The 23,508-nt window shown below is 37.4% G+C and overlaps 5 protein-coding genes and 1 long non-coding RNA gene across 6 annotated transcripts; 5 read left to right on the forward strand and 1 right to left on the reverse strand.

The window, feature by feature from the left end:
- The first annotated feature begins 189 nt into the window (after window positions 1–189).
- Window positions 190–7,291, forward strand: LOC131797855 (uncharacterized). The gene is made up of 12 exons (XM_059115524.2): window positions 190–293; window positions 947–1,024; window positions 1,546–1,730; window positions 2,299–2,380; window positions 2,764–3,012; window positions 3,342–3,402; window positions 3,521–3,683; window positions 4,215–4,413; window positions 4,643–4,709; window positions 4,980–5,029; window positions 5,123–5,386; window positions 5,831–7,291. Exons 1-12 carry the CDS (start codon window positions 227–229, stop codon window positions 5,902–5,904), a joined length of 1,539 nt encoding a protein of 512 aa, XP_058971507.2. The 5' UTR covers window positions 190–226; the 3' UTR covers window positions 5,905–7,291.
- A 779-nt stretch (window positions 7,292–8,070) lies between these two features.
- LOC131797856 (neuromedin-K receptor-like) lies at window positions 8,071–9,865 on the forward strand. The gene has a single exon (XM_059115525.2). The coding sequence runs from the start codon at window positions 8,096–8,098 to the stop codon at window positions 9,131–9,133; it is 1,038 nt and encodes a 345-aa protein (XP_058971508.2). The 5' UTR covers window positions 8,071–8,095; the 3' UTR covers window positions 9,134–9,865.
- A 608-nt stretch (window positions 9,866–10,473) lies between these two features.
- Window positions 10,474–11,648, forward strand: LOC131797857 (neuropeptide Y receptor type 2-like). The gene has a single exon (XM_059115526.2). It carries the CDS (start codon window positions 10,600–10,602, stop codon window positions 11,491–11,493), a length of 894 nt encoding a protein of 297 aa, XP_058971509.2. The 5' UTR covers window positions 10,474–10,599; the 3' UTR covers window positions 11,494–11,648.
- A 2,474-nt stretch (window positions 11,649–14,122) lies between these two features.
- LOC136278173 (neuropeptide receptor 22-like) lies at window positions 14,123–15,199 on the forward strand. Its single transcript, XM_066161569.1, has one exon. The coding sequence runs from the start codon at window positions 14,176–14,178 to the stop codon at window positions 15,127–15,129; it is 954 nt and encodes a 317-aa protein (XP_066017666.1). The 5' UTR covers window positions 14,123–14,175; the 3' UTR covers window positions 15,130–15,199.
- Window positions 15,200–16,472: 1,273 nt separating this feature from the next.
- On the forward strand, window positions 16,473–19,466 carry LOC131797840 (sushi, von Willebrand factor type A, EGF and pentraxin domain-containing protein 1-like). Its single transcript, XM_059115509.2, has 5 exons — window positions 16,473–16,603; window positions 16,847–17,092; window positions 17,676–17,888; window positions 18,775–18,985; window positions 19,390–19,466. Exons 1-4 carry the CDS (start codon window positions 16,543–16,545, stop codon window positions 18,972–18,974), a joined length of 720 nt encoding a protein of 239 aa, XP_058971492.2. The 5' UTR covers window positions 16,473–16,542; the 3' UTR covers window positions 18,975–18,985; window positions 19,390–19,466.
- A 1,044-nt stretch (window positions 19,467–20,510) lies between these two features.
- Window positions 20,511–22,036, reverse strand: LOC136278097 (uncharacterized). Its single transcript, XR_010716191.1, has 2 exons — window positions 21,654–22,036; window positions 20,511–21,369 (listed from the first exon to the last, which is right to left on the reverse strand). It is a non-coding gene; the product is annotated as an uncharacterized lncRNA (long non-coding RNA).
- Window positions 22,037–23,508: the final 1,472 nt, after the last annotated feature.

Raw genomic sequence — 23,508 nt, forward strand, 5'->3', positions numbered from 1 at the left:
TACAAAGAAAATTTCATTAAAATTCGTCAAATGCGCATCTGTGTTTGTGTTTCACTGGCCGGGTGTTTTATTGTTAATTCATAATGCGCAATGATTCATATTACATTTTGTCAACAGTGGAAACAAGACTGGAAGTGAACCGGTCTCTGTTTGAAGTTGCGTCAAGAGCATGTAAGGAAAAGAAAAACCAATTTTCCCTATTGTAAGCTCTCTAGTTTGAGGTACAATGCGGTCTGAGACAATTTTAAGACTGCCTTTGTTTTTCAAGGTCATTCTGCTGTTCGTAGTACAAGGTAAGCGGTTAGATTGCCGTTTGAATGAATTTTAAAATGATTAGAAATCGCATCTTAATGCTTTCATAGTTTTTCTATACAGAGCTGTCTAAGGAAACTGCCTATTTTTGTCAAAGGAAAACGAATTTTCATATTCCACGTCTCTTTTGCGTCACGTCTCTTATTCCACGTCTCTTTTCCTAGCATAAGCCTGAATACGTGCAAAATGTTCCTGTGTCTGTTTATTGACTTTTCATTAGCGGAGCAGATGAGACAATTCAAAATGCCATCTGGAAAAAAACATAATTTATAGGGTTTCACAGCGAGATCGGTACATTTTTATTTATCGGAACAATAGATGTGCATTCGTAACTGATTTGGCCACTGTGCTAAAGTAGAATTGAAGATTTCTCTTAACGAAGTACTTTATTAAAGGAGAGGCTGTCATTTGGGCTAATAAACTGATTAAAAGTTGAAATTATTTTTGGCTTAACATCCAGACTAAAAAAGACATCGAAAAAATACAAAAAGATCCATTGTTTAGGTTTGGTTCAATCTTGCAAAAGATACTCGCCACAAAATACGAAAGGATAAAAGATTTTTTTCAATGAAATCCTTAATGCATATAGGATTTATCTGAGATTAATGCATGGTGACTACTCCTTCGTTCACAGGGACGTGTGATAAGGAATTTGCATTAACAGGTACAACTTTTCTTCAAGCACAGCGCGGAGAGTTGATTACAATTAAAGGTACGTCGGTTTTTTTTCCCATCAATCTGGCATAAGAGGGTCATCAGGTTTTCAAGACTTTCAAATCTTTGAATAAGTTCATTTCTAACCTTGTTGATGCACCTGAGAAGTTTGGGAAACGCAAGAGAAGGGTTAAAGTTGTCCAAGACGCTTTCGGCTTGTTTAATGCTCTCCAAATTTCCCATGCGCTTTCATATTAGATCTTGATATATTCAGTTAAAAACACAAACTATTTATTAATAACATAGAGGGGACAGTGTGTATACAAAAAAATGCGTTTTGTACGTGCATGACTGCAGAGTTCTGACGATACAGGCTGAAGAGAGTATAATGACGGAAAAAGGATCCTACTGGCAGGTGAAAACGACGTTAAAAGAGTTTTCGCAAGCGAAAAAATGCTCTTTGGTTTGTGCTAAAATAGCGAAGAATTTTTTTCCTTTAGTAACAAGCTTGAGCTCGCATTGAAACTCGATTTAAACTTTGCAGTCAAAACCTGATAATACTAATATTAATTTTCCCAGGTTATTACAAATATTGTCTTACACCTTCGTTCTATTGTCCGTCCTGCGTACGACAAGTGTATCTGAATCTCTTCAACAAAAGCATCTGTCTTGCGTCCTTTGGAAAAGCGCAGCTGGACTGTCAGGAAAAACATTTCTCTCAGCCATTTACTGCTCCCAATTCTGGTGGTACCTATGAAATTAAGGTAATTTTAGCTTAATACAATATGACCCCGCTAACATGTAAGGGAAATAGAAAAAAAAAAGCAATTGGAGTCGTCAAGAACATCCAGGTTGAACTAGGTGATAAATGAACCTAAAAAGGACAGGCCTCTGCTTTGATTTTGTGGGGCACTTTGTGGATAATCCAAATCTTTCCATAGACATTAAATTTGTCGGAAACGAAAATGCCCGAGAGTACTATTGTTCTAAAGGTGATTTCCTTTTTGAATTGTCTGGAGGGGCGACGAGCGGGAAACAGATTCTGCCATTTCTGATCTGCAGTTTACCTTACTCCTCGTTAAATTATGATTGGTTGCATTTTATTGGTGATCATGTGGCGTTGAATAGATTTATTTAAATCCCACCAGCGATGCATTTTAAACAAATGTTTCCTCGCGGAATAAATGTTACTGAAAGTGAAAGTGCGTGATCAGCACGTGGCAAAGGCCAGTGGTCAGACGCCCATTTTGCTGGACCAAATTTTTTTGCTCGAGACTATTTTATGTATTTTAAATGCCGTCCATCATGACCTACCCGAATATTTATTTTCAGATGGAAGAAATACTGGATTTTAGCTGTGTACTAAGCCGAAAATCAAACACCGGCCTATCGCTTGGTACAGTTTTAGTTACAGGTTGGTTGACGACAGACTTATGAGGAGTTTTGACGGTAACATTGCAGTTCATAGTTGTATCCAGTTATTTTTCGATGAAAATACTTGTTTGGTGACAGAAAGTCATGTGACAGTGTATTATAGGGTGGTGTGTAAATTGCATGAGAACAATGCGGAAAAGATTTAGTTCAAGACGACGACACTCGGAAATGAGATTAAATTAAAGTAACTCATTGCTTCGTGAGGATAATTATGAAGCGACGGAAAGGAGAAGTTATGATCTTAAAGGGTTTTGTGCTTTTTTCCCTGAGGACGATACATGTACTGTAATAATGCTTTTGCAACCCTTGTAGAAGGAATCTATTGACAAGTTATTGCGACATAAAATTTCATTCGTTTCTCAGAACCACCCACCACCATCAACGTCTCCAGTTTTCTATTTGAAGTTGTCACAGGAGATTCCTTGACACTTCAATGCTCCGCGCGCGGCTATCCTTCACCAGCAGTCCGCTGGTACAAAGACAGTAAACTGGTCCATAATGATACAAGTCTTGAGCTCTCCTCGATCAAACAGTCCGATGCAGGACTCTATGCTTGTAATGCGTCAAACGTCGCTGGGAGTGACTCTCGTGTTGTGGAGGTCCTGGTGAGAGGTGGGTGTTCACGAGGATTTTCACATGACTCATACGGCTCCGCGCGCGATTCCATTGAAAAGAATTGAAAAAAGAAAGCATTCCCGTGTAAAAGCCGGGGGTGATGGTGCATAAAGGGCCCTACCTACAGGCCATAAGTCCCAGCTCAAGGCCTTGCGAGAAGCACGGCGAAAAAATCGGGTGCAAAGAAAGGAAGAAGGAGTAAAATCGGCAGCCATAAATTGCTGTTGACCGAGAATTAGGGGAAAAAGATCCCAGGAGTTTAAAGTTTAAGGTTTATTTGTAAACTCTTTAAACCGTGAAATTAAGCATTAATTTTCTTTTTGCAGCAAGGAGACCTACAGTACACCAGACCGTATCAACATACGATGCCAACAATTTGTTTCAAAAGTGAGTGAAAACTGAACTAATTTTTTGCTCACAGATTACATCGTTTTCCTACAACCAACAACTTATTAAGTTTTCTCCATAATGAGTTATTAATTTCTGTGCTTACATCCTTTTATAGTGATTCAGTAACATTTACAGTAATTTTATCGCACGACTTGTGGTCGCGTGACACTGCCTTTAATACAATATTGGTTTGGACTCTTCCTTACTACGCGAGTATGCTGAATCACGTGCCTTTGACAAATGTGTCTAGTCCTTACCCTGGAGAGTATAATTTTAAGGTGAGCCCATGAAAAAAATACGTAAGGCTCATTTACCTTAGGCTTCATTTCCTGCTGTTCGATGCATAGTTTTGTTGCATGCCAAGGAGGTAACCTCTCAATTGTCCGTTGATTAATAAAAAGTTCGAAAGCTTAGGGCCAACTGAAAGCGTTTTTGCAAGACAACGTCTTTTCCAGCACGCAGTGCCTTTTAAAAAGCCAATTGACTGAAGTTCTGAGACTTAAGTCATGACCGTCTCAGTGAGAAGAAGAAGAGTCGTTAACTTTCGGCAGATGTTCAATTCAGCTCGGGGCATTTGCCTCACACGACTGTACTGCATAAGGAAAGCCTATACAATGCTTATTTAATCAAAGCCAATAGTGGTTTCTTACGGCTAACAGCTTCGACAATAGTTTTCAGTTATCTTTCTCTAGGTTAATGGTATCGTCATGAATTGTTATTCAAGCGAGGCGCGCAGACGCCATAAGACAATCAAATGCAAATGACATTTTTAACTCAATCCTACTTTTGTAATTTTTTATGTTTGTTAGATTGGAGAAATTCAGCCCGGGTCATCAAAGCAAATTAACATCACGGTCCAAATTGATCCTAAACGTGTGCTTTCTGTTGGAAAATACTTCCTGTCTGTACCAAGCTTCATTCTGTATGAACAACGCATGGCAAGTAATGCTGCCAAGTTGTTCGTGGGCTCAATAGAGTCCGTAACGCTTAACTTTACAGTGAGAGAAGGTAATTAAATATGGCGGACAACGAGAGAATTTGGACCTCGATTTAACCTCAAAAATCAATTATTTAAATTTTCAGGGGATAATATGCGAAGCTAACTTAAAGATTTCAATTTTGTCAGTAATAGATATGGTAGTAACGAATTCGAATATTTGAAAGAAAGTAGTGAGTTGTTAGATTTGTAAAATTATGTTTGGTAGATCTTAAAGAATATTTTTCTATATCTTGTTAGATGCTCAGAGAGGATTTCTGTTGAATCCATTGTTTGACGAAGTATACCTCTGCCAAGAGAAGAAAAGGTCATTAAATTATTTGCAAGGGAGCATGATTTCTTGCTTAGTAGTTAAAATTATATGAGATCTTCGTAAAATTACAGTTAAAAAGGATAGCGCTCTCGTACTGCCCCTGGCGGTAGAGACGAATAACGACGAGTCAACAATTAACCGCTAAAAAATAGGAATGTTCACCTAAAAAAACATAAGCATTGTAAGTGATCGGCGTTAGTAATCCACTGATTTCGTAATTTTTGCGGTTTGTAATCTTTACTTTATTGTCATCCTCTTCTATAGTGATTTGAAACCTTCCTGTTACTTTTCAAATGATGGTGTTCAATGGATTGGTATGTATAAGTAATGCTTTCTCGTTAAAGTTGTCCAATGTATTTTATTTCAATGCCGCTATGAAGCAAAGACTGGCATCTTTTTACCCATAGGGCTAGATCCGCGAGTGAAAACGATTTTTGGGATGACTGTTCGTGGATCGTACAAAAGGATTTTTGGCTTGGGAACAGATAGTCGATGTCACGCAGTCAGTAGGGATGGCGTTACTTGGAGTTGCATTTTGCCTGAGAAATGGAAACGGGAATCGTCTTCTAGGGATTTCGTACCTGCTATTTCAGTTCCTGAAAGGCTCAAGTCTGATCTGCCCGAAAGCAATTACATTGCTACGAAAACTGATGGAACAGTCTCATATGGAGGTAAAGTATGATATTTCATTGTTATTGTCAATGGCGACTGGGTGTCTTATAGGATAGTGCAATGTAATCGGGATTAAATATCAGATTTCGTATCTTAGGGAAAGTCTTGACTCCAGTGTTGATTGTCTGCACCAAGGAGTACTTATGGGTTGATATGTCTGGGAAATGTTACAAGTATTTGAGGGTAACTAGCTGCGATGAGCTATGTACAGCATTTTACCCCTGGAGAATAGCAACACCCCTTATGACCTCTTTCCTTAGAAATCAGAATATTTTATAGTAGTTGCAGTCTACAAGCTGCTTGAATTTTTCTTTTGTTTTGTTACTCTCCTTCTATCATTTTATGAAACAGAGTGTTCAAAGCAGGCATGTATCTCTTGCCTTTGCAATCACGGTATCACTGGCTTTTAGTTTTAGTGTTATTATTTTTGCCTTTCGTTTCAGCATCAGCGAAAGGTTTACACATGAAGATCAGATCAGGAGTATGGAACTTAGTAGCCTCTTGGGAGTGTCCATAACAGTCGTATCGTAGAAACTGTAATGGAAATGAGAAACTTGTTCATGACCTCTACATAACGTCGTAGGTTTCATATTGTTTCTGCTGACCCTATGTCTGGCATTACATGCACACCACTGTAAGTAGAAAGTGAACTCCAAGCAAGTCCCTTTTCGCTTTGCCCGGTGAGACAAATTCCTTTTGAATTGGGCACACTTAGCATAACATTGTTAAATCCTGCCACCTTAAATTCTCGTTGGTGCATCACAGTCCAACGATGTTGGACCTATATTGGACCATTGTTAGGGTATAATTTCACCTACGGAAAAATACGTTGTAAAGGTATCTTATATGGCCATTTATTTATGTAACCTTACTTCATAGGGTAATCGTTACAGCAGAGTGACTTCTAAGCAACACAATCTATCACGGACTGAGCTAAGCCCACGGCTAAGGGTTCAGTCGCCATTGACAAAAAACTTACAGCAATCTCTCCTAGAACCTTTAGGGTGTATAAAACTTTCTAGGCATACAGAAGTAGTGCTCCATAGCTTCTCCAAACAGTCGGTCTCCGCTCTGCCGATAACAACAAAGCTATGTGGATGACTGATGCCATAAGTACACTTACGACGCATTCTATAAAAACTAGAATAAACACAAAACAGACTGTTCCACGGCGTGATGACATGTAAAATACTTTACCAGATTAAATTTCGTCAGAAATTGAAGCATAAAATAATTTTATCTACGAATTTGACAATAGGAAGTATCTTGTAACTGTCCTGTAAAATCTTTAAAAATAATTCATATTTACAGTACAGTTTGTCGTGCATATTCATCTGAGACATCCACCAATTTCCTTAAAAACATTATCAATCAAACAAATTGCAAAATCTAATATAGACAAGCTTTTGACCAGATTGTTTACTTTGGCAGTTTGACATGAGGTGTCAAACTGTCGATCTTCGGGCCTAGAAATAGCCAGTTCAATTTCGTTCAAACGGTGCTTTTCAAACGAAATAACTGACTTTGCATTTTCGTTTATGTCCAAGCGTTGCTTTAAAAAGACTATTATTTTGCCTTTAGAGAGCTTAGAGAGGCTGAAACATACAAATATAAATTTGTTTGCAACTACAAACTAATTTTCTTTCTTGTTGAATTATGGAATACGCCAATTAAAATGTGCGGTAATTGACTATCAGGAAAAGGAGATCACAATGATGTAGTTTTTGTGGAGACAGACTTAGATTAAGCAGGCTTCCGCTCATATTTTCCCTTGCCTCGGTTTTGCATTAGTAAGAAGAATAAAAAGTAAATTACCTCGACATCAATATAAATGATTACTATTTTTTTATCAATAATTTTCATTGTTGCACCTTTATGAGAAAATATCTGCAAACATGGAACTACGAAAGGGCCCATTTTATATTGGTGAAGTTTTGTCTTGGAATTTTGCAATATTCTAGAAAAAACTTAAAATGAGCTAATTTAGTGATCAAAACTGCCATTAAAAATTGCTTATCCGTTCCTATTTTTTGTCCTTTTAAGCCACCTTCCTTTAGTACTTAATATTGCCTCTTCATCTTTAAGTTTTCCATCTTTTTTTATTAATGTCCTGTGACTATACCTTTGTTTTTTTACTGAGCACATAAAATTGGTCATTTCAATATTTTTCATTAAGACTAATGAATTATGTGTTGGCTCAGAATATTGCTGGTGTACTTATGACAGCTGAAACAATATATTTCCCAAATAATAAAAATTAATTTAAGAATGTGCCACCTTGGCGACTGTAGCGTTTTCGCAAACAAAATCATATCTAAAGTGTTTAGTACCCGTAGACCTCATTTCTTTTCTGGAGTGGCTGTTGTACTCACCACAAATAAAACTTTTTATCGAAACGTTTATCATTGTAAGACTTTTGAGGCCATCTTTTACTAGCTATCAGCACAATCCTCCCACATGATAAGCAATTTATTTGAATTTATTCAAAAATTAACATGACATTAACATCAGAATCGATATTTGCTTTGGTGTTCCATTTGACGCCAAAGTTGATGTATGCAGTTTTTAAAATTGTTGGTAAGCGATTTTAATTTCAAAGACGACAAACCTCGTAAAGACAACATCTACAACTTTGTTCCGAGAATTAAACAAGAAACGCAAATCTGAACGGTAGGAACGAAATATTTCATTTTGACTCTTACATCGGAATGGAAAACAGCACTAACTCCTCAACTGGAGGCTCTCAGGGAGAAAGCTTTGAGTTCAGACTCACAAAGGCAACAATTTGCATGTTTGTTCTCGTCATGTCCTTAATTGAAAACATGTTGGTGCTAGTGATTCTTAAGAAGAACCATCAAAACCGTATGAGAACAGCTAATACCTTTTTCATCGCAAACATGTCAGTGGCCGACGTTCTGTTCGCTTTACAGAACATACCCCATGCTTATAACAATTATTTACTGAAAGAACGATGGAATCTTCAAGGATGGGTTGGAATTGCATTATGCAAGGTCGACATGTTCTTTTCTCTTATAACTATAGTTACTGGAAATCTTACTATCTTAGCCATTGCCGTGGATCGAGTGTTTGCAGTGTACGTTCCGCTCAAGAAGATCATTACCCGAAGAATCTGTTTTATGATCATATTTGTGACATGGTTAATACCCACGCTTTTCGCTTCACCCCTATTGTACTACGGTGACTTAATAATTAGAAACGGTGTCACCTCGTGTAATCTCACAGATAGAAGGATTCTGAAAACGTGGTACATGGTTTTGGCGGGAATTTTAGCCACAACTCTCGCCACCATCCTGGCGTTGTATACAGCCATTGGTTTCAAGCTTTCGGGTCGAAAATTTCCTGGCAATGCAAGTCAAAAAAATCGCGAGCGCAGATTGAAAAGAAACCGCGATATTTTTAAGATGCTCATTACTTTGATTGTCGTGTTTTACATCTGTTCCTTGCCAATTCTGAGTTTACATGTGTCTTTGGTCCTTGGTTTCTACGAATTGTTAAAAATAAACCACATCCGGTTTATTGCATTTTTGTTATACTTCTCGAACGGTGCCATTAATCCAATTATTTACCTCATTTTCAATGAGAGCTTTCGTGATGGGATCAAGGCTGCTCTGTCTCATTGCAAATGCTCTAGGAGTCTTGCTTATTCTGTTGAAACTAAGGCTGCTGCAAGGAAAAAAAGCACAGATGATGGAAATGATGGACTGAGATCCTCGACTCAGTTGTAAATTCAGAAGCAGGGAGCGAGGAATCCTTACTCACGCTGGAACTTCGACGTGTATGAACAAGAAAACTTCTCTATGAAAACCAATTAAACATATGAATCGGCAAAGAACTTGGCTTGTCATCAACAACTGTCGACGAGGAGTCACTCTCAGTATTATGATTATCAAAATTCACCTTATACTTCTTACCAGATTTGCCGTGAGAATGTCTCCGTTTCCTTATGAAAAATCATCGTAACTTCACACATAAACTGTCAAGAGAAGTCGTCAAGGGACGTCTTAGCCATTTTAGGTGGGGCCATTACAAAACATTGCCAAATGGACTCCATACTTAACGAGAATTATTCAATCGTTTTTTCGTTTGCTGCATGTAAATGACCTGTTTATCTACTACAATCTTTAAAATTTTTTAAATGTAAGCCAGAAAAGTTTGAATACCAACGACTGATCGAAAATATATGATATGGAAGAAAAAAAATGACAAACACTGAACTTACTTGAGAAATTTATTACACACCATCTAAATATTTCATCAGGCACGAGTAGTGACAATCCTCCTAAAGTCGCGGATGTGGTTTATTGCATAGTAAGACCCGTGATTGTACATGTCAGACTTATCAAGTTGCATCTATTGATAACAGAAGTCGTTTAAAATGTCTACGTTTTCGTTCTAAAAGGCAGTCACCTGCGATCAAAAAGATGATATTGATATCTCCGTACAAATACTAACGACAATAAAAAGCCTGTTTCTGCGGGTGTTACTCTGGTCTCTTACACTTTATTTGAAAACGGGTCTGGCATTTGCTCGTTAAATAAATTGACATGTCCGTGACGGTTTTTTGGTTTAAATTTTCAATTATTTAGTTTGAGTAGTTTGCTCGGAGAGAGATCGAGAGCTTGGGAGGTAGTGGTGAACATTTAGAAAACGTTTTAATGAAATGCGGCCATTACCAATGATGCCAGTTTGTTTGTTTTAATGTGAGTAACGATTTTGTAATGAAAATATTCATATGCAATGAAAACTGAAATATGATTTGAATTAGGGAGCGACACAAAAAAATTATTCCAATGTTGCAAAAAGCGAATTTTGTGCAACCAAAAGACAACCAATTGACTCTCGAGATGAAATTAACGTTAATGGCTTTTTTTTAAAAAGTTCGCTTAAATTAGGCATGTACTTGTCCTTTGTTTAAACATCTGAAAGCTGACGCCTATGAGCAGAAGCGTCGTGTAAAATAGTGCAATGTAGAATGATTCTCGAGAACGCAACAAATTTGAGCGATTGCTCCACTGCATTGTCTGAGCCAAATGAAGATTCACAGATTACAGGGCTTGCAACTGGAAGGTTTTTCCTAGTATCCGCATATTACCTTACAGCTTTTCTCTCCCTGGTTGGAAATGCAGTCGTCATCAGGATATTTAGACGAATTGGGAGCAAGTCGCGAAGAAGAGTCCATCATCTTTTCATAATGAACTTGTCCCTAGCCGACTTGTTGTTTTCGATAGAAAATATCCCAATAATCTATACTCACTTGATACTGGACGGAGCATGGCAAATTCGTGGCCGTTCTGGAAATTATCTCTGCCAGCTTGATATGTTCTTCTCAGCGCTCTTAATTCTGACCTCGAATCTGACCATTTTAGCTACCGCCGTGGAGAAGTTTTTGGCGATATTTTTCCCATTGAAGGCATTAATTTCCACGAAACGGGCATATTTTATAATCTTATCTACTTGGCTTGTCAGCGGTATTTATTGTGCACCATTATTTTCCTTTGCGTACCTTGAGAAAGACAATGAAGATCCCGATGGAAAGGTAACATGTACTGCCTGCCTCAGCTGCGAAAAAGTTATCCGCTGGTTTATTTTTCAAACTGTGCTATTAGCAGCCGGATTTGTCGTCACACTGGCTCTTTATTCTGCCATTCTGTTAAAGATATGGCTTCGGAAAGTACCGGGGATTCAACTTTACGACGTTAAGGGAAAGAAACCAGCCAAGAAACATAAAGCTTTGAAGTTACTGGCGACTTTAGTTTTTGTATTTTATATTTCCTTTATTCCATTTTGGATTTATCAGCTTTCTCTTCACTTCAACTTCTACAAAAAACTTGGTTCGTACTACAGCATAATTTCAGCTTTCTTAATGCTTTGTAATGGAGCAATAAATCCTGTGATCTACTATACATTTAACTCTGATATTCGCCGTGAATTTAAAGTTTTATATACATGCAAATCGCCCAGTTCAGCGATCACACTGCAATCGTATAGCAACAGGAGGCAACTCAATGGAAAAAAGCAGTTTAGTACCGAAAGGAACGCGCCCTGTGTTAACAATGATACCCTATATGAAGACTCGCGCTTATAACAGCTAACGCTACGTTAATACAACATAATAGACGCAACATTATTCTAGCTTTAAAGGTGCGAAACAAAGTGTACGGAAATTAATTGTTCCATGGCTATCTTGTCGTTAGTGACAAGCAAAAATGAAATGTTTGAAGTTATTTCCGATTCATTGGTCAGTAGAAAAACAGACATTTATAGTTGTCTTTAGTTTAACTCTATTAAAAATATTGTCCATAATAGTTTTTCGAAAATTAAAATTGATTAAAGCGGAGACAGACCAACTAAAGTGTCAATTTTACGAATTTTGTAAGCTTGACTAAATCAATCGTCAGAATTACCCTAAAATTGCTTAAAACCAAGCTACTGTCAAATGAGATAGGAAATGATCTAGCGTCTCACTTCAAGACTCTCCCGTGCCCCCTCCCTTGAGTAAAGCGGAGGCACCTGTAATAAAGCGCTTATTCCTTGTATTTACGCTTATGGAGCTGCGCTCCTTTCGGTCAGCGCCAAGGATTGAAATGAGTTTAGTATGTGTTTTCCTTGGCCACATGACCACCTGAAAAAGTTGTAATTTGTTAAGTCATCTAAGTCTGATGTCTCCTGTTAATGGTTTTGCTCAGAACTAGCTTCAGGTTGTTGACATACCTGCCAACGTCATGTCCATATACCACGAAAAAATGATTCATTATGTAAAAAGGATCATGATTATTAAAAATTTATTTTATTCAAGTATCTTCTGGGCTATTTTCCGGTAATTTTCATCTTTATTATCAGTCAACTTTTATCATTGATCTTAGTGACGAAATCGATCACTTCAACAGAATATAAATCTTATTGGAAAGGACGGAAAGAAGTGATTCTATAAAAGCTTCCGTGGGCGAGTCTGCAAGTCGTTATATTACATGATATCTGGGTTAAAAAAAGGGACTCTTTTGAGGGAATAAAGACGAATACTTCCATTTTTGATAGCTGATCCATCTTTCCTCCTATTTTTTAGCATCTGTCAGTGAAAGGCAATATTGCAGACAGTGTTTTTTCACTGGTCAGCTGACAAACCTAATTCGACCATTTAAAATAAAACTTTCGAGTAAATTAAACTTTTGAGCAAATACTTAGTTCGCGTTAAAATATACTGGTAATTTCTATTTACTGTTTTGTTTTAAAAATTTGAGTTCAGTAATAAATCATTATGGGTATTTAGATGCAATCTTGCATGGATTTTCACCTTAAATGATTGTGCTTGCGCTCAAAGGCAGAATTGTTCCTGTTTCGTGCTTTATTACATTTTCACGAGCAAGGGCATATATAATAGCGCTTCTCTCTACTGATCTTCTTTTTCTGCGTAATTGATGCAATCTTACGTGGAGTTTCACCTTAACTGATGTGTGCGTGTTCAACAGGGCAAAATGATTGTTCCGCGAGTGCAAAGGTTTATCTGACAGGACTCTCTCCAAATACTGTTCCACAAGACATTATAACGAACGCAAAAGGTGGAGAATTTGGTGAAGATAAAAATAAAAAGCACTTGTAGATAACATCTTGGATCACCATAGATAAATACTCGTCGTGATATTGTGTCTCGTGTCTTGCTAGAAATGCTTGCTAAAAATAACCTTCCAAAAACATTTTCGGCGACAGAATTCTGCTCTGAACAGCAGCTGATTTTTTATTTAATGTCGCAGTTTCCGCTAAGTCCTCTTTTCTATCAACTTTCATTGTCTAGTGCATGGACACTGTCGTCATCATTTTTTTATGGTTTGTTTTTCAATTCTAGGATTCTGCATGCAGCTATTATGCCCTCAAGAGTAAATGATTATCTTATATTGTGTACGCACGTACCGTTGTTAGCCCGTCCAACGTCCGTTTTGTTTGATGCAAGCTGCAGTCCACACCATTATCACAAAGACTTTTCAATTCGTTCTACGATTTTTCGGTTTTATTTGTCTATCTATGCCTTTGCTCCAACTGTCTAGATCCTCTTTTGAAGTTAACTTGAACGTGAATCCCAGCGATACCGCCGAAAGTCATTCTAAAAGTATCACAACATGTTTTATTGAAATATTCTGTCAACTTCCTGTGACCTAAAATATATTATACAACAATATTACTTCTCGGTTTTGTAACTTGGCTCATAATAGCGCCAACATTATGATAAAACAAATATAAAAAATAATTAACCGCGAAAGTACGTCACACGTGGGAACTCAACAAACGGAAAAGCTTGTAATGGATCACGTCCTTGAGTCAAAAGCTTTCAATCCCTTAAAACTTCCCAATCCCAATTGCCTATCGTTTTCAGTGATAAGATACGCTTCATGCGGTGAATTTGCTATATTCGTCCTGAAAATGGCCGGGTAAAGATTCTTCCTGTTCAGCTTGCTGTAATTGTCTTTTCTGACAGATTCTTAATAAACTGAACTCCAAACAAAAGGAAATCTTACTTTAGAGCGACTACCACTTCGGTTCAAAATTCCTTTTTACTTAAAAACAATGGCTGTCTTTGTCCTCGTGCTATAGAACTTATGGAAATGAAGTGAAAATGCAGGAGTGACTTTTCGGTTATGTAAATCAATATTTAGACAGCCGCAGGCGCCCTCAAAAAGGGTTTGTATGCGCTTGCACGTTTCACTCCTAACCAAATCTCATTTCATGACCTAGTTTCGACGGGAAAACTAAAGCGTTTAACAAATATTTCTTGGAAATGGAAAACGCTAGTGATTCATCGCCTGTTCATGAAAGAAAAACCGAAGCAATAGCGAAAGCCACACTTTGCATGTCTGTTCTTGCGGTATCTCTCCTTGAAAACGTTATGGTTGTGCTCGTTCTGAAAAAGAATTTCAGACGAAGTCCCATGAGGAATGCCAACAGCTTATTCATTGCAAATATTTCTGTGGCGGATATTTTCTTTGCTATTCAAAATATCCCGCATGCGTACAATAATCTAGTGCTGAACGGCCACTGGATTCTACAGGGAAACTTTGGAACAGTTCTTTGTAAGATAGACATGTTCCTTTCTGTCATTACCATGGTAACTGCAAACCTGACAATTCTGGCTATCGCAATTTATCGTCTTTGTGTGGTGTTCTTTCCTCTACGAAAAATTATCACGCGGAAGACCTGCTTCTTTATTATTTTTCTGACATGGCTGGTACCAGCTCTGTTTGCTTTGCCGATATTTTATTTCGCAAAATTCATCAGCAACGAGGGCATCACAATCTGTAGTCTCAAGGATCAAGTCAGAAAAATTTTCTATGCAGGTTTCGCCGTAATTCTCTTCATGACGCTTCTTGCTATGCTCGTTTTGTACGCAGCCATCGGATTCAAGCTTTGGCGTCGAAACTTCCCCAACAACATTAGTGAAAGAGCTCGTGCATTGAGAGAGAAGCGAAATCGTGAGATTTTCAAGATGTTAATAACTCTAATAGTCGCATTTTATGCCTGTTCCTTGCCGATTCTAACCCTTCAATTGTCTTTCGCGCTTGACTTCTATGTGGTTTACAGTGAAACTCGACATTTCCGTTTCATTGCTCTTCTAATGCTGTTCTTAAATGGTGTCATTAATCCGATAATCTATATAGTTTTCAACAGGAGTTTTCGCAGTTGTGTTAAGGAAGTTTTGTCTAAGCGCTATTGTTGTCAACCTGTGTTTGCTTGACTTTAATTACATAGTGGAGACCAGTTCAAATGTAAAATTGGTTTCAGCGGACTGTCCAATGTCTTTAGTTAGTGAGAATATGCTAAGTCTTGTCACTCCAACTGGTGGCTGCTACAAAGGACGCTAAAGAATCCTTTACTTAGGTTTAGAAAATTTGATGTATTGCTAAAGAAGTCTTTTCCTAGAATTTTCTCTTAAATAAAGAGCTTTTTTATGAATAGATAAATGCGTCTGTTCTGTAATAGATCTCAGATGTCTTCAATAAATAAATAATGACCTGAATAAGAATAAAGGGGCAACTGTTTTAAATAGAAAGCATCATCTATGCGTGCGACCTCCTATAGATAATAACAGAGCACCAATCACAATGCTTGTATAATTTAGGTTATCATGTAAAAAAAAAAAACTTCGTTCTGATCCCTTGTAACCCTATTCAAAAGCTAACATCCCAGTCTTATCAGCCAAGAGGTCTGTTCAACAAAGAGCCAAGGACGAACTGGGAATTTGCTGATGTAGATGACCCGACAGGACACTTCCAGGGAAATTGCCGACGCAGACCAATGATGATGATTGTTTTTCTACCTCATAAAGAGGCAGCGAAGCGCTTTGACCCATGATAATAAAGAAAGAGGGGCAAAAATAACGACACTGATTTCCCAATCGATATGTGAGAGGGCTTTGCGAATTTTACCCACATCAAAACATTAAAACAAGAGTAGTAAGAAAAAAACAAACAATAAAAACAAAGCAAATTAAAATTGTAACACGTCTTAGCAACAGATATCCAGACACCCTTCCTCCTTATCATAAGGGCTATGTTATTTTTTTTTTCTGACACAGACCGGAGTTAAATATTTTTCTTTTTTCTGCATCATTTTTCGGAAAGTTATAGGTATTCAATGTTGCCTTTAAAGACGATTAAGCCCAACGTTTATCCATGTTAACAATAACAGCTGTGTTTAACTAAGAGGTTTAGCCTTAAAAATGAAATAATTGGGTTATTAACTACTTTCAGATTCTGCCAACGTGGCTGACTTCCCTTCCGTGAAGTTTAAAATATTTTAGTGGCGTTTCTCATCAGTCCGATTCCTTGCTGCTATCAATTTTATGCGTTCATTATTTTGCAAAAATGGATGACGCATAATCTGAAACATATCAGTCTACTTTCGTGAAATTGGTAATCGATATATAGTTAATTCATTTCTTGCCATTGATTGAGTTTACTTTATTCCCCTAAATTGAAGGATCGACGGAAAAATCGCACCTGTGACCAAATCAGGCAAAGACAGCTGCGTAAACAATCCCACAATCCTATAGTTCCTCTAACATCGCTTCCCGACTGCCTTTTTCCTGAAGCGTTAATTTGCTTGAGCATCTCACCGCAATCGTATCACTTAGAGACGTCTCTACGCCATGATTTTCCAGTATTTCATTTTGAATGCTATTCTCGCTTCACTTACGATAGCATCAGTGGGTAAGAGATCTCCATCTCGTCATCTTGAATAAAGAAGATGGGAGAAGCGCATTACAACTTATTATACAAAAAGTTGTTTTTCAAGAATATTTATGTAGTTGTTGAACCTTATGAAGACGTTAATTTAAGACGTTTTGAGTTGTTCTAGAACTGTCGATGAGGGGCTAAAACTATCATATGAAATGCTGACTCCCACTCATCGCTAATTACAAACGTTATATTTTGTTCATATCATCGTTTCAGACCATCAAGCGCCGGTTTTTACGTATTGCCCAAAGTGCATCACAATGAAAGAAATCACAGAGCACGAGATCCACGTTGACTGGTCTAGACCTAAAGCAACTGACGATTCTGGTGAGGAGCCCGAAATAATATGCAGCAGGCCAAGTGGAGACTTATTCCCTGTTCCCAGTACAACTGAAGTTGTTTGTACGGCGAGAGATTCCGCTGGTAATAGAGCCACTTGCAGCTTCAGGATCACTCTAAAACGTAAGCTGAAGCTCTTGCATTTTAATAAACAATTTCTCAAGATGATCTTATCAAGTAAAAGAAAAGGTTAGAATTTGGAAGTAACAGTTGATTGCGTGCTTTCGTTGTCCAGGTGAATATATTCCCGATATGGCTGTTCTCGGTAACAATACCTGACAACGAGAAGCTTAGCTGAAGTCTAATGTAACCCTTGACTCTAATGATGGTTTCTGCTAACGATGTCATAACATCAATCACCGTTGCCAACAGCAGTCCTTTTTAGGTTTACTCGAACCCAGGCCATTAGAATTCATGATCAACAGATTCAGTAACTGAAATATATAAGAGAGAAAAAACCGCTTTTGTGCAGCATTATGCTGTCTGTTATCGAAGTATGAGTTATACCTTGACTAACCGAAAATCTAAAAAAATTCGACATCTTTACTATATTTTACATCTATCAATTATCTCTGCAATTCGAAAATAGAAGGTAAAGAAAATATGAAATTTTCTACTTACTGGACAGGCAGGGCGGCATTTTAAAGGTCGGCGTCTTCTTTGCAACAATGATTTTAAAGTTTTTCTATCTTTTTTTTGTCAACAGGAAAGGAGTGCCCCATTTTCGATCCTCCTCAAAACGGGGCTCTGGCGTGCAACAAGATTGGTGTAGAATATTTTTGCGCTGCGATGTGTCAAAATGACTTCGACTTCACTTTCAACCCCCCCGTACTGTACTTCTGTTCAAGTGGCCAATGGAATTTTTTTGGAATCCCCGGCTTACCGTACAACACACAACTTCCATGGCCTAATTGTTCAAGTAAGTTTGTTGCCAAAGGACTGACCTGACGTTTCCGGGGTATTTAAAAACCCTTTAAATTGATAAACGTGGAAGTACGAACAAGTAAAGGTTATCAGCTGAGAAGGGGGAGATTCATATCATAAAGAGCTGTACGCGGGTACGAAACCAAAAAAGTGCAAAATCTTTGATAGTGTCAAGAAGCCCAGAGAATGAGTAATATTTTTGCAAAAAAAGAGGGTATTGCAATTACTAATTCAAGTCATATATTCACAACAAAACCCCCTGTCTATATTTCCGCTGTAAATATGAAATATCTTAGGGACAAATTTTACTCAAGGGATATAAAAAACGAGTCGAATATGAATCATGTTCTATAAAGTAGACGTTAAAGTCTTGGATCCTAGACTGGAGAAACTGCTACACATTTTGGTTGTGCACCCGTCCTCCAAGAATCGGCTGTAAACAACACTAAGGCTCACTTGTTTGATGTATCAACAATTTTCAGGGATTGTCAATTCATTAAGAAACACTGAAAAAACATATTCATATCTCAAAAAAAGTATTCCACATTGTTTGATTGCCAATTTTCCCTTGTTCATTCTCACAAAAGTTAATAAACCATAACGACATGCAAAGAATTTTCTTAATCATTGCTATGTTTACAAACAGTATTAAAATACCATGACTGTTGAAGCACCTCTCCTAAATAAGTCAAAGCAGTTTCTATCAGATGCCTGATGACAAAAAGCATACACAAAATATATGTATTGCTTTGTTTGCTTCTCTACAAAATAACAAGGTATCCCTTCATTCTGAAAGTTAATATACTACCAATGTTTTCGGAAATGATAATAGCTACAGAGTCAATTTCACTTCAATTTCTTTCCTCCTTGTTTATTTGCAGGGACAGCAAATCCATCCATATTGAAGTTATATAATCTCCCTGGTTATTTCTTTGATGGTGACATCAACGATCCCAATGTCCTGCAAAGCGTTAAAGTAAATTTCATGACTTTGGCAACCTCACACTTCATCCCTCCGTTTTTTTGTAAAGAGAAACCGGACGAGTGCAACGTTAAAACAGTTGAGGTGTATCATAAATAGGGCCGCTCAAAGTAAGAAAAATAACATGCACATATATGTTACAACCCCTTTAAGGAGAAGTATGTAGTAATCTGAATGGTTACGTTACGCTAAATATGTTCCGTGATAAAAAGTGAGGGAAGGAGTGGCCTTAGAGTGTGCAGTTGTAAACTAAAGAAAATAAAAACATTAAACTGTCTTGTTGTTGACTGTTTTGAACGACTGTTAGATTTAAACTATAACAGTTACCTTATTCGTTTTTCGATTTCTATGCGAGGTAAGTGATGTCAAACAATTGTTAGCCAAACATTTCAGCTCAAAATTCCGCGACGAAAGAGATTTAAGATGAAATGACGGATAAATTGGAAAAAGACGTTTGGGAGAACTAACCAAAATAAAATTGAAAATAATCTCTGATTTTACTTTCTATTTACAGGCTCACAAGAAAACTTGGGTAATTTCAAGAACACGACCTCATGTTCATGTTCAATAAAGATAAAACTTATGTCAAATGGAGAATCTGTACTTTATTTACATATATGATATCAGTCGTCCAGTCTAAAAGAGAGCGGATTGATGACGAGAGTGACTAAGTCGCTATGGGTTTTAGCATTTCTTTTGATTGGTTAAGAATGACGCAAGTTTCCTGGACTAATTACAGAGGGAAGTTGAGCAGAAGCAATGTTATCGTGAATTACTATCGACGTTCACTATAAATTACTCTGTCGTTATTAACCCCTGAGTGACCAAGACAGAATTCTCCTTTCAAAATTGAGGAAATAATGATTAAGCAGACGAGTCATGCATGAGAAGAGGAATAAATATCAATTAGGGAATCACTCCTTGATCCAATATTAAAGTTTTCGAACTAACAATGAAAGAATTGTATGAAAAACAGCAAGGAGAATTACTAATTAGATCTTGGGAGTAAATGGGTCCACCAAATTTTCCTTACAGTTAGAATAACTGAAGTCACAAAGGACGGAAATATTGAAATTCCTTGAAAAAAGGTCGTTACATGAGAAATCTTTTTTCAAAATGAAGAATCATACATATGAAATGTAAATAATATTATCATCAGATGGTTTAGTCAAACACAAGCGATCGGCTGAGAAAATAACGTCAAAGCCGAGAAGTTAATTTGATTTATGAATCAATCATTAGTACTTATAAACAGGGCTGCAAAAATTTGGGATTGAATGCTCCAAAAAAAATTTCACAGACTTACGTACAAATTTTGAACATTAAACTTATCTATCAAACTATCAGCCTGTGCCAAAAGGGTAAATAGTCCTCTCATACAAAAACCATCGTAACATCTAAAGGGATTTCTGACCAAACGATATGGGCCTGAAAATATTTTTCGCGGCATATTTGTAGCCTCAAAATTTACTTCTGGGCGATTTATTATCTTAAGGCGGGGGTAAACCTGAAAAAATGCCCATTTTTCACTCATTTTTCACAGCTAGGACTTAATTCAAAACTTAGGCAAACTATATATCCCTGGAAAGCTTATGACTTGAAGATCATGAAAAAAAATATTTCAGACTCAACATGTCAATTGTAATAGGATACCACTCATTTAATTGAGCCACCTGCTGGGTTCTACCAGGGGTTACTTCAGAAAAGATAACTCCTTCTGGAATTAATGAAAAATAACGTTTTTAGTATCAATTCAAAGAAGACATGTTGCTTATTGTTATAAGCAGAGGGATTTCTAATATGTTGAAAACATTTTAAATGATGATCAATTAAATTTGACATGGAAAATCAGAGGGGTGTTTCACTTCATAACTTTAAGTACATACATCATATGGAAAATTGCTCTGCTTATAACACAAAACTTATCAAAAGGAACAAATGCTGAAAATTTCAGATCAATTGGATAAATTGTTGTCAAGATATCCTTTCTGGAAGACAAAATTATTGCGTAATGAGAAAATGGCCTTTAAACTTACAGATAGCAATCAAACTTAATTTTTTACAATATGTAACCACTATAGTGGCCCAAGTGTCCATATTTTGTCCACAGGAGTATCTAAAAGTAATTTAAAAACATCCTGGTTCATAAGTAACTCCTTCAGCTTCTCGAAGGGCTTCCTCTCGACGAGTCCTCAGAAGTCGCTCCCCTTTACGCCGTCTCTTTTCCTTCTGCATAACCTGCAAATCGGACTTAGCCTATCTTTTACTGTCTTTTGCATGTGTTGCCACTCTTGTACAAACACCACCAGGGATACAAAGCCTCTCCATGATTTTTAGCCTACTAAAAGACTCGGCGGTTAATGTCATATGATTTCCCTAACTGGGTCACACCACTGGATGGTGGAAGTGGACTGGATTCCTCACAGGAACTACACTGAAGGGAAAACTGTAACCCCCACTCTTGCACTTTTATCTTCCTCAAGAGTTAAGGTGCCTAAAGACAAATCAAGTGAAAATTGTTAGATAAATCGGGCAATTTTGTTATAAGCAAAGTAAAGACCTCAAGTCAGAAATACACATTCTGTGATTTTTCCCCATAATTTTTTGTTTACAGTGTATATGCACAATACCTAAAAATCTTTCTCTTACCCAATCCAAGATTTAATAGATAAATCAGTGTATTTAGCAGGGAAAAACTGGAACTATGGGTCGATATGATATGGGAAATAAGTCATAATCGAGAACAGAGAAAGACAGAGATTTAAAAAAATTTCTCACCTTTCTCACACACGTGTGCCTTTGAGACGGCCGTGGATAAATTTTTCTCATTTATTAATCTAAATCCCTCGCTTTCCTCGGTATTGAAGGTATACTCTTCATCAGAGCTGTCTAAAAGAAGCGGCATATTTCATTTTCTTTCTGGAGGAACCAACGGTTTCTTTAGAGTCCGAGTCAGAGAGCTGATTTTCATCCAGCGAAGTGCTCGGAGTTGAGGCGGCGATTTCGTCAACATCGGGAGCTGTTTCTTCAGACTCTTGTTTTGTTTTCGCCTTCCAGAAAAACTTCTCTTTCTTTTCTTCCTGTAGACAGATCTACTTTTCTTTCCGACCATTTTCGATATAACTTTTCCTTTGATTGCTCCGAGTACATCGAGTGTCACATTCGACAAAAACTGCCTCTAAATCTATCCCATAATGGGTTTGACCCTAGAAAACCCTTCAGATAAGACTACATAAAGTATCTCTCGTTAAATCCTGCCCGTTTGGGAGCTTGGTTGCCAGAATAACACATCATAAACAACTGAAAAATCAAAAAATGCTCTTCTCGTTGCCATGGTAACCACACCATTAACCAGAGCGGGAATTTTGAAATCGCTCAAAAAGGCAAAAATAGTGAAAATAAATAGAAAATTATTTTTCCACAGCGAAGTTGAATACCCAAAGCTGCAAATTCCGAGGAAAACAAAAAACTCAGTTTTTGAGCAAATTTCAGGTTTACCCCCGCCTTAACTTGGCTGAAACAATGTGTTGATGAGGAGTTACTCATATGTAGGAACCGTTGAAAACGTTTTAATGATTTAAACATCAGTCAAATATCAGTCAAATCCTCCTCTCGCACGTGCATGACTTACAGGAATTTTACTTAGCTTTAGATTGGAATACGTGATTCGTGCGTTGGCTAAAACAATGTGTTGATGAGGAGTTACTCACATGACGGAACCGTTGAAAAAGTTTTAATGATTTAAACATCAGTCAAATATCAGTCAAATCCTCCTCTCGCACATGCATGACTTACAGGAATTTTACTTAGCTTTAGATTGGAAATACGTGATTTGTGCGTTGTTCTTTTTAAGAAAATATGATGCCACGAAAAAAGGGAAATAGTTGTTTAGTTTTCCGGGACTTTTGTTCTTTTCCAAATGCAAGTTGAAAATTATTCGTTAGGAAATAAAGTTCAATCATCCGACGAAGAACTGTTTGTAATATTGCACCTTTGACAAAGACAGTTGCAAAAAGTCTGATTTCTCGGTCTCTTGTAAGAACTTTCCACAGCTAACAAACTGCAACTCCTATTGGTCAAATCTTTTAGAAGAGTTACATCTCCATTAAGATGATTCCACGATTCATCATTTCGCCATTCTTCTTGCCAACGTTGTTATGGCGGCAGTACAAGGTAAGCAAGCTTTCAGCAAAAATTACACAGTTCATGAGGTCTCAAGTGTCTATGACACAACATTTTTTAGCGTCTTCTTGTTGATAGCTGTATTCAGAATTTAAAATAATCGACCTTAGCGCTAAGTGACTTTTCCTTGACCATTTTTTACGCATTGAAAGTATCCCATTCAACGTGCGGCTCAAACGATCAAGCATGTTACACAGCTGTGACGGCAGAAAACTGTGAAGACATGTCGGCAACTATGGTAGTAAAGGAAAAATAAAGAGGAGAGGACGAACGTATTGCGTGGCAGGAGCGCCAAATGATGTAAGCTACAGGAATAATACATATACACTGGGGTTATTCTATACACTACTTTCCAAAGGATGTAGCTATACGGCCAAAATGGACGCATTTCGATCGTCGACATCGGGGACATTTTACTCTTCAAAGTCCGCGTCGGCCTTATACTCCATCT

This window comes from Pocillopora verrucosa, chromosome 14 (genome assembly GCF_036669915.1).
Source record: "Pocillopora verrucosa isolate sample1 chromosome 14, ASM3666991v2, whole genome shotgun sequence".
NCBI lineage: Eukaryota > Metazoa > Cnidaria > Anthozoa > Scleractinia > Pocilloporidae > Pocillopora > Pocillopora verrucosa.